At 38.6% G+C, this 11,637-nt stretch overlaps 1 protein-coding gene across 1 annotated transcript in view; it reads right to left on the bottom strand.

Moving 5' to 3' along the window:
* JPH2 (junctophilin 2) overlaps window positions 1-10,783 on the bottom strand; it is a 77,495-nt gene extending 66,712 nt beyond the window's left edge. Inside the window, exon 1 of the mRNA XM_070744684.1 lies at window positions 9,608-10,783. Coding sequence (XP_070600785.1) covers window positions 9,608-9,986 — 379 coding nt within the window. The 5' untranslated portion in view covers window positions 9,987-10,783. The remainder of the gene's footprint in view (window positions 1-9,607) is intronic.
* Between the last annotated feature and the right edge of the window lie 854 nt (window positions 10,784-11,637).

Raw genomic sequence — 11,637 nt, forward strand, 5'->3', positions numbered from 1 at the left:
TTAGTTTGGTGAATTAATTAATGGACAACACCACCACCCTCCCATCCTTCCAAGGTCAGCCTTCCATCCTTTCGAGATTGGTAAAATGAGGACCCAGATTGTTGGGGGCAGTATGCTGATTCTGTAAACTGCTTAGAGTGGGCTGTAAAGCACTTTGAAGCAGTATACAGGGTGCATTTCAAAAGTAATGCAATTATTTTTTTAAAGTAATTTATTGAACAGATTTGCACAAACACTTAAAATTCTTCAAAGTACTGTCCTTGGGCCTCTACACATTTTTTCTAGTGACTCTGCCATGACTGGTATGTGCCCTGGAAGGCGTCTTCGGGGACCTCTCACAAGGTCTTAGTCATAGCTGTTTGGAACTCTTCTATGGACGAAAAACGTACCTTGCCACAATGCGCTACAAGTCTGCGAGTTCCTGGCCAAACACCAGGTGCCAACGTTGCCCCCCCATAGTCCTGACATTGCCCTAGCAGACTTCTTTTTGTTCCCAGCCCTGAAAGGAACCCGTTTTTCGTCCACAGAAGAGATCCAATCAGCTGTGACGAAGACCTTACGAGAGGTCACCAAAAACGCCTTCCAGGGCATGTACCGGTCATGGCAGAGTCACTGGAAAAAATGTGTAGAGGCCCAAGGGCAGTACCTTGAAGAATTTTAAGTGTTTGTGCAAATCTGTTGAATAAACTACTTTTAAAAAATTGCATTACTTTTGGAACGCACCCTGTATAAGTCTAAGTGTTATTGCTATTGCTGTCCATTTCTGCCCTCCAGAAACAGTTGCTTTTCTATTATAATAACAAGGCAACCTGGCAGTGTAGATAAGGTGTAAGAATCTAGTCCTTCATACAGTAAGCAAAGTCATTCAAATTCTATATAAAATATAGATAGTTCAGAGAATCTGCAAAACATGTTGAAGTACACTGCTCAAAAAAATAAAGGGAACACTTCAACAACACAACATAACTCCAAGTAAATTAAACTTCTGTGAAATCAAACTTTCCACTTAGGAAGCAACACTGATTGACAATAAATTTCACATGCCGTTGTACACATTCAACTTTGTACAGAACAAAGTACAGTATTCAATGAGAATATTTCATTCACTCAGATCTAGGATGTGTCATTTGAGTGTTCCCTTTATTTTTTTTGTGCAGTATATGAAATATCTATGAAACATCTATTGAGGTAATCAAAATTTCATCTCATTATTTGCAAAGGTTTTACATATTTGATCATGGTAAAGATGGCTAGCATTCCTGTCTTTCTGTCCTATCTTTCTACTTACCTACCTATCTACCTATACCTACCTACCTAAGGGCAGTTACCTATCATCTACTTTTCTATCTATCTTATCTTTTATGTATACTGAGAGCATGTGTACCAAGACAAATTCCTTGTGTGTCTAATCACATTTAGCCAATAAAACTCTATTCTATTCCATTCCATTCCATTCTATTCTACTCTATTCTACTCTACTCTACTGTACTCTATTCAATCCATCCTATTCTATCCAATCCATCCATCTATTGTCCTGGATGACAATACTCCATGAGTTATCATTCCATTGTTGTATATATTCTCAGTTGGAAACTACAGTGTTCCCTCGATTTTCGCGGGTTCAAACTTCGCGAATAGCCTATACCACGGTTTTTCAAAAAAATTAATTAAAAAATACTTCACGGTTTTTTTCCTATACCATGGTTTTTCCCACCCAATGACGTCATATGTCATCGCCAAACTAATAATTTTTGCAAATAAATAACAAAAAAATAATTATTGTTAATGAATAATTATGTTTATAAATATCAGGATCACTAAGTGTCTTATTCAATGGGGAGTACCAGTAATAATGGTGAGTAAATGGTTGTTAAGGGAATGGGAAATTGTAATTTAGGGGTTTAAAGTGTTAAGGGATGGGTTGTGATACTGTCCATAGCCAAAAATGGTGTATTTACTTCCGCATCTCTACTTTGCGGAAATTCAACTTTCGCGGGCGGTCTCAGAACGCATCCCCCGCGGAAATCGAGGGAACACTGTATTTAAATGTAACAAAAACCTTCTTTTTTATAAGAGAATTTGTTCTTTTTACAGAAAAAGATTGGTCCCTTTCCCACCAATTAGCACAAAACATTAACTTTCCTTACTTCAGAGATTCTATCTTGCTTCATTGTCCACCTTTTGTTGACATGGTTACCTCAGCAACGAACAACACTACACCCTCACCCCCGAAACTTTTCTTCTATCCCTCACACACTGTTTCAAATTCCATTCCAAAATTAGTAAGCTACCCTCCCCTACTCTCCATTCAGCTTGGGTATCCTGGAATGAAATATGCTAAAGAAATACAAATATTTATTCCCAGAAAAGAGAAACTAGCTCCCCCAAGGATTTGCATTCTCATAGGCAAAGGGCCAAGAACAAATGAAGAATTTTTATGGATTCTGACCTCCATAGCTCACCAATGAGGTCTATCATATCAACAAAGGACAATAATCCTTAACGATCTAAAATAAATACTATGAAGACAAGGAAAAAATACGCAAAATATGATGGACAAGACTCTGGAATGAATTATAATAGGGTGTAAATAAGTGAACACCTTTTAGACAAAACTATTGACTTGGTCAATTTCTTCCTTATTAATTTTCACTGTCTTCCATTATGTTGTAATATTAAATAAGACCCAGAAGACACTTCACATAAACATATCCTTACAAGATTATCCCCTTTCTCTCAAATATATGTAAATTTAACATTTAAGCTAAATTGCTAATCAATGCTATAATTCCTGTAAAAAGGTTAATATACAAAAAATATCACAAGAGCAGGGCAAGGAAGTTTGTAAAATTATAAAGTAATTACTGCATTTGATAAATTAAAAAATGAAAATATTGAAATGTCAGGATTCTTTAGAAAAGGAAATAGAATGAGGAAGCAATTCTGCCAAATAGTTATACAGTATATGGTATTATAAAGATGAATTTAATATTACTATAGAGTGTAAGAAAGGAGGAACGTCAGCTTCCGTAGCACAGAAAAGGAACATTCTATTTCTATTTCCTCTCACTAAATAGGACTTAAATAGTAGCTTCAAAGATTGTAGGGCAGGCTGTATCTCTGAATTTTAATTTATACATTATACATTAATAGTTTGTTTAAATATCTATCTTTGTCTCTCTCTCACTCACTTTCTTTCCCTCTTTCTGTATATATGTATATTTATTTATTTATTTGTCAAAATGCGTACAAGATGATAGGTATGGTACGAGTAAAATAAAGTAAGTATTGGTAAATTTGGACAATAGGACAGTAGGACAGGGACAGTAGGAGAATGGTGCGCTTATGCATGCCCCTTACAACCTCTTAGAAATAAGGAGAGGTCGAATCTATACAGTCTAAGGTTAAAGTTTTTGGGGTTTGGGAAACAAACCAGAGAGAGGTGGTGCCGTGGATATTGCCTACCTGGACTTCAGCAAAGCCTTTGATACGGTTCCACATAAAGAGCTGATAGATAAATTAGTGAAGATTGGACTTAATCCCTGGATAGTTCAATGGATTTGCAGCTGGCTGAAGCGTAGACATCAGAGTTATTGTTAATGGCGAGTATTCTGAGCAGAGTCAGGTTACAAGCGGTGTGCCACAAGGATCTGTTCTGGGTCCTATTCTTTTTAATATATTTGTGAGTGACATAGGGGAAGGTTTGGTAGGGAAGGTTTGCCTATTTGCCGATGACTCTAAAGTGTGCAATAGGGTTGATATTCCTGGAGGCGTCTGTAATATGGTAAATGATTTAGCTTTACTAGATAAATGGTCTAAGCAATGGAAACTGCAGTTTAATGTTTCCAAATGTAAAATAATGCACTTGGGGAAAAGGAATCCTCAATCTGAGTATTGTATTGGCAGTTCAGTGTTGGCAAATACTGAAAAAGAAAAGGATTTAGGGGTAGTGATTTCTGACAGTCTCAAAATGGGTGAACAGTGCAGTCAGGCGGTAGGGAAAGCAAGTAGGATGCTTGGCTGCATAGCTAGAGGTATAACAAGCAGGAAGAGGGAGATTATGATCCCACTATATAGAATGCTGGTGAGACCACATTTGGAATACTGTGTTCAGTTCTGGAGACCTCACCTACAAAAAGATATTGACAAAATTGAACGGGTCCAAAGACGGGCTACAAGAATGGTGGAAGGTCTTAAGCATAAAACGTATCAGGAAAGACTTAATGAACTCAATCTGTATAGTCTGGAGGACAGAAGGAAAAGGGGGGACATGATCGAAACATTTAAATATATTAAAGGGTTAAATAAGGTCCAGGAGGGAAGTGTTTTTAATAGGAAAGTGAACACAAGAACAAGGGGACACAATCTGAAGTTAGTTGGGAGAAAGATCAAAAGCAACATGAGAAAATATTATTTTACTGAAAGAGTAGTAGATCCTTGGAACAAACTTCCAGCAGATGTGGTAGATAAATCCACAGTAACTGAATTTAAACATGCCTGGGATAAACATATATCCATCCTAAGATAAAATACAGAAAATAGTATAAGGGCAGACTAGATGGACCATGAGGTCTTTTTCTGCCGTCAGACTTCTATGTTTCTATGTTTCTATGAGTCAGGTAGTGCATTCCATGCATTGATCACTCTGTTGCTGAAGTTGTGTTTTCTGCAGTCGAGTTTCGAGCGGTTCACATTGAGTTTGAATGTGCGCATGTGTTGTTGCAGTTGAAGCTGAAGTATTCATGGGCAGGTAGGACATTGTGGTAGATGATTTTATGAACTACAATTAGATCAGATCAAAGGCGACATAGCTCTAAGTTATCTAAGCCCAAAATTTCAGGTCTGGTGGAATAACTTATTCTGTTGCGAGCAGGGTGGTGGAGGACTCGTCCGAATACAGTTCACCTGTCTGGAATCTGCACTGCATATCGGACATTAATACAATTGAGAGAGTCCAGAAATATTTGCGTGCTCATGTACACATACACACATACACACACAACCATATATATAACCTAGAGGATAATTCTCTGCCTTACAAGGCAAAGGTTGCAGGTTCAAGTCCCAGTGGGTATGGCTAGCTGATGAGGCCAAAATAAGGCCGAAATAGATCTATCCTAGTCTTCCTTAATTTTCAAATTCATCAAAAAAAACCCAAAAAAACCCCAACATGTGACATATATATATGTTTGTGTGTGTGTATGTGTACATGAGCACGCACAGACACAAAGTTGTATACATAGTTTTGCAAACTATTCAAAAGTGGAAAAGGGTTTAATTCCAGATATAGTGGAACGTATGTAATTGTGATGTCAATAGACAATAGTTTGTACTAAACCACATTTTGGAGGATTACATGACATATACATTATGCCATTACATTTGGTACTGGGTGGAAAAATGCTTTGATTCATGATCTGTTATTGTAATATCCCCGTTGCCAGAGATGGATGTAAATTAACATCCAAAGGCAGCAGATATCTTTAGAGAAATTGGGAGATGAGGAAGTTTTGATGGATCACATTAAATATGTCCCATTAAATGCAACTTTTTCTTTTCTAAAAAAAAGCAAATTTAGTCATAGACTACATCAAAAGAAACACAGTGTTTAGTTCAAGTTAAGTATAGTTCTTCTCTGTTCTGTATTGGTAAGACCAACATAGAATCCAGTTCTGGCTTCATGTTTAATTGAAGGATTTTAACCAACAGAAACAGATTGGTGATAACAACTAAGATAATAAAGGGGCCTGAAAAGAGAAAAATTACGAGAAACATGGAGATATTTGGAAAACTGTGGATAACTCTGTAAGTATCCAAATGGCTGTCATAGCACACAATTAGAATAGAATAGAATAGAATAGAATAGAATAGAATAACAGAGTTGGAAGGGACATTAGAGGTCTTCTAGTCCAACCTTCTGCTTAGGCAGGAAACCTTAAACCACTTCAGACAAATAGCTATCCAACATTTTCTTAAAAACTTCCACTGTTGGAGCATTCACAACTTCTGGAGGCAAGCTGTTCTACAGATTAATTGTCAGGAAATTATTTGTCAGGAAATGTCTCCTTAGTTCTAAGTTGCTTCTCTCTTTGATTCGTTTCTACCCATTGCTTCTTGTTCTACCCTCAGGTGCTTTGGAAAAGAGTTTGACTCCTTCTTCTTTGTAGCAACCCCTGGGATATTGGAACACTACTATCATGTCTCCCTTAGTCCTTCTTTTCATTAAACTAGACAGATCTAATTCCTGAAACTGTTCTTCACGTTTTAACCTCTAGTCTCCTAATTGTTCAAAGGTGTTTCAGGAAACAGATGGCTTCCTGAATACTTCCAATGTTTTAATTCTAAAAATACTTCCAATGTTTTAATTCTATGGTTATACATGCATAGAGGGGAAAATTTGTATGACTGCCCAACTTACTCTCAGTGGTTCCAAGTGGCTGGCAAAGATAAAAACTCAATATAAAGATAATAAAGAAGCAATAACGTCCCTCTCCTGCTGACAACTAACAGCATTCCACTCAGGTGTTCCCAAAACCAGGTCTTCGGGCCCATTGGCAAAATCAGGTTTTAGGGGCTTGCAAAAGAATGTCAAAAGTGGGGCTAATCTTACACATGCAGTATAGGGATTGGAATGAAGATTCTATAGTCTATACTATTTGACTGTAGCTCTCATTATTTCTAATCCTATTCTAGCATCTGAAGTTGGGGGATGCTAAACTCTTTAGACATTTCATTCTATAGGGTTTTTTTCATCAATTGTCTTCCTAACAGAACTAATAATGAGCTTCTATAAAATCTTTCTGCTAAATCCACACCATATTTTAACACTACTTGAGCATCCATCTTTAGCTGGGTTTAGAAATGTTACTATGGCATGTTTCTGACTATTATGATTTATTGAATAAACTACAACTGTCTTTATCTACATAATAAGCTAAGCCAAATCCAAACAAACATGTTTATGCTAAACTGTAATGTAGTTTTCTTGGGCTAATTCAAATTCTTTGTGGACCTACTGTTGATTGCTAATGATTGAGTGTAAGTCCACCCATTGCGGAAACTGCCATGTAAAGACCTCTGGAAGAAACATTTCCATTTCAAAGGAAGATTTTGACATTTGTCCAACTTAAATTTTAATTGTACAATGGGCCAACATTCATAAATTAATACTTTTTTCCCCCAAAGGTAGTATTTATTTATTTATTTATTCAATTTTTATGCTGGCTTACAACATGTTAGCAACAGCACTTTTTACAGAGCCAGCATATTGCCCCCACAATCTGGGTCCTCATTTTACCCACCTCGGAAGGATGGAAGGCTGAGTCAACCTTGAGCCGGTGATGAGATTTGAACCACTAACCTACAGATCTACAGTCAGCTTCAGGGGCCTGCAGTTAAAGCACTCTACCTGCTGCGCCATCCCGGCACTTAATTAACAGTATATTAATTTATTTCACGATGAATTAATTTATTTCATGACGTGCATAAGTGCACCAGCGTGCCTTCTGTCCCCTGTCCTAATGTTTCTTTTTTTACTAGTACCATGTATTTAAATATTATTATATCTTTGAATACCACCAATATGTACTTGACAAAACAAACAAATAAAATAAAAAAAATAAGAGATTGTCATTTGGATTCTCCTTGGAAAGGAACAGAAAAAGGAAAGATTTGTAGCTGTGGAATATAAAATAACTTCACAACAAAAAATGCAAATGAAATGCTCAGGTATGAAGACAAGCACATTTGTCATCAGATTTAGATATTTTTTTTCTAAAGCATGTAGCATATGAATTTTCTTGCTCTTGCTAATGATAATCTAGAATATCCTGCAGATTGGAAGCAGTTGTACAGGTAAATTCATCTTCTGATTTCTGGGTGGCACAGCAGGGACATAACTTACTAACGCAATCTTCACCGCAAATAACTCATGCCTTGAAAATGTTTAATATGAGTCAAGAGATATTGATATAATACTAAACAGATACTGTGAATGTCGGTAATATTGAAAGAAATATGTTTTTCCCTGTTATTAATAATGAAATCCTACATGTATTCCATATACTGTACTGTAATTCAGTCTTATGAAATTCAGTAGCACTTATTTAATTTCATACAAATGAAAAAGATTATATTTTATTTATTACAGCTATCATTTGAACATTCTGTTCAAATAAGAACAAAACTTTTTCATATTTCACTTAGAAATCTATTTCTCTTGTTAGTTTCAATGGAAAGTCATCATAAGTGGCTTACCACATTGATATATAAGGCAAACAAGCCAAGAGTTTCATATAAACTTACATGGCAAAAATACACCAATAAGTACATTTTGACACCTGCTGCTGAACATTTCTTTTTACTTGTTTCTATTGGCTGTGCATTTATCCAAGCAGCGCCTCACTCTTTCTCTTTGTCTGGTTTTCATTTTTGGTTTTGCATTCAACTCTCAACCACAGGATTATTTGTTGGATAGAACAAAGTACTCAATACAGTATTTTGTTAAATAAACACAAAAAACTAGCCAGTTAGACTGTCCATAATCCATCATCCTATATAAAAATACCTTAAAATGCAAATAAATGTGTAAACATATTGTTTAATTATCCTGACAGCTGTTCTAAACTAAACTACCTTCTTCCTTACCAAGAATCATGACCAGATTATGAAATATACATAACTGCTTGAAGTTTGCCTTGAACTTTCCATAAAAGTCATACAAATATCTGAAGGTTCCTAATGAGCCAGTTATGTAATGGTATGATTTCTAGTCACAAATTGTTTAACCACAATATTGGGTTGATACAATATTCCAAAGAAGTCACATTATTGGCACATCAAAGATTGTCTTGCACCAGTGTAATTTTGCAACTGGTTATGCACAGAAACATACAGTACTTGGTACACTGGATTTTATTAAGCTGTCCTCAAGGTGATTCTGATTCTGTGGCAAGCATCTCCTTGTTCACCACCTCTGCTTGATAAGAGCAGAGATACTTTGTGAGTTGCGTGATGGATGCTCAACCAATTAGCAAAGATTGATCCATACCATACCATGAAATGAATGCTTATCCTATGAGCTTCGAACTGACACATCCTACACTGCAAAGGTTAATCAATGATGGAGTTGTATCTGGAGTCAAACTATAATTGGGCAATGGACATCAGATAATTAAACAATAAAATGCATGTAAGATGCAAATACACAGATTAATTCCGAGTCCACGGAGAGAGGCGGCATACAAATCCAATTAATAAAATAAATAAATAAAACAAAAAATTCAGCTAAGGTGATGGGAAAGCCAGCTATCCGTGTGTGGGACATGTATATAACATATAATGCAAAGTTTGCACATACCCACACTCATTTATATACAGAGGGAGAACTATGTACTTGTACATGTTCAGATGCAATTTAATAAATACATACATCTGAAGATATTAAATATTGCATTTTACTCCAGGGCCTTCATTTCACCTCTTTTCGGGAATAAGAACTGAATTATTTTTCAAGATTGCAGCTTTGGGACTCTTAGCTCACATAGCACATTGTCTATGCCACATCTGGAAAGGAACTGGCAGCCAACCACACCTTAGCCAGTCTTACCTCCATCAACATAGGTCTCTGTACCATATCCATCTTGCAGCCCGTTATTCCAGGTACCTTCATACTTTGCTCCATTGTTGACATTCTGCCTTATACCATATCTTCCCTTGAAGCCATGGGTCCATTCCCCTTTGTAAAGCCACCGTCCTTTGGTTTCAATCCCTAAGCCATGTCTCTTTCCTTGAGACCAATAGCCTTCATAGGTATTGCCGCTGGGCCATGTGTATACCCCCACCACTTCAAAACCATAGTTCCAAGAGCCTGAGTATTCACCCTGACCTTTGGGGCCGGTACAGATGCCATGCCCATGGGCTTTGCCGCCTTCCCAGCCCCCACAGTAGGCTCCTCCGTCATCAAAGTCAAACCTTCCACCACTCATGGTACACAACCAAAATCAGAGATTTCCACTCTTCTCTTTTGCTCCTCTTTTCTTTCCTTTTCCCTTCTTCTCTCTTGGCTGTTTAGCCAGATTACGGCTCCGTTAATGGAAGTACCACAGGCCGATTCAAGTGCCGCATAGCCAAGTTCAGCTGAACCATTTTCCAAGAGCCCAAGAAAAGGAAATTGCTGTGAGATCCAACAAGTTCACGGAGGGAAGATCGGGCCAGGGAACTCAGAAAGTTGCCCCGCTGGGTTCTACAGAACCATTACCACCAAACAAGACATGGAGAAGTTTGAGATACAAACTACTGTCTGGTCTTGGAAAGAATAGGCTTGAATTTCCCCCTCAGCTGTATAAGTTCTAAACTTTACATCCTCGGCCAAGGGTTGTAATTTCCCCTCTCCACTACCAGTAGTTGTACTGGCCTTTATATCATCCTTGCAGCCTCCTCAAAAAAAAAAAAATCCCCCCAAGATCCATTTCTTTAAGAGTCCAAGCAGATCTGCAGGAAAGCGCCCTCTCTTTAAATTTTCTTGCCGGGTTCCTCGTTGCTTTGCCTCCGTCCCTTGCTTCCTATGCCCCCTCCACGAGGTCCCGGCCCTGGACGATGCCAGCAGTTTTTACTGCCCCGTAGACTGTGGCCGGCTCCAAATCGCTTCCAAAAGCCTCTTCCTATTTTTTTTTCGCCTCCTCCTTCTGCCCAGGAAAAGGTCAAAGCTGCCCTAACAAGGCCATCGGCTCCCCAGAGCTGCTCCTAAAATAGACCCCCCTCGTCCAGCCCCCTTTCTCGGACCCTTTTAAGGAGGGGAGAGGAACCACCCCTTCGGGGCCGGAATAAAAATTCATAATCCTCGAGGAGGTGGAGGAGGAGGAGGAAAGGGACCGAGAAAGCAAGTGTGTAGTTTTAAAAATAGCAGCCTGGGAACAAGAGAGCGGAGGGAAAGGTGGAGGAGGGGGCCGCGATTCTGTCCGGCTGTTTTGCGCGGAACGTTGGTTTTTTTCCCCCTCAGTAGGGCTGAGCCAGAAACGGTTTCTCCTCAGCCTGAGGGTGGGAACGAGGAGAGCATGAATGGATTCCCTGCACGGGAGAGGAGCAACAACCCGTGAATCCGGGTTTTGTGAATCGGGCTGAGCCTTTTTTGGATGGGTTGACCGGGCTCTCTTCGGAAAATTGGCACGTCGACGCAAGCTTTTTTCGAAATTGCCCGGGAAATTGCGATTACGTTACTCGCTTGTTTTCCCGTTTGCCCATTTAAAAGACAAGCCTCGCTGTTGGAGGAAGTCGCTTCCTTTGGCGCAGTGTTTCCCAACCTTGGCAACTTGAAGATATCTGGACTTCAACTCCCAGAATTCCCCAGCCAGCACTGGCTGGGGAATTGTGGGAGTTGAAGTCCAAATATCTTCAAGTTGCCAAGGTTGGGAAACACTGCTTTGGCGAGCGCCGCCGCCCACAAGGCGCGCTTCCTACCCGCTGACCTTTTTCTGTGCTCAGGGGGGAAGAGGGCCAGGTGCAAATCGGCAAATGATTTTGAAAAGCCTGACTTCCCCCCCACCCCTCAGCCGCTGATTCTGCTCGCTGTACCAACTGTACGTGGTTAATTTAATTAATTAATTAATTAATTAATTAATTAATTAATTAATTAATTGC

This window comes from Erythrolamprus reginae, chromosome 3 (genome assembly GCF_031021105.1).
Source record: "Erythrolamprus reginae isolate rEryReg1 chromosome 3, rEryReg1.hap1, whole genome shotgun sequence".
Taxonomy (NCBI): domain Eukaryota; kingdom Metazoa; phylum Chordata; class Lepidosauria; order Squamata; family Dipsadidae; genus Erythrolamprus; species Erythrolamprus reginae.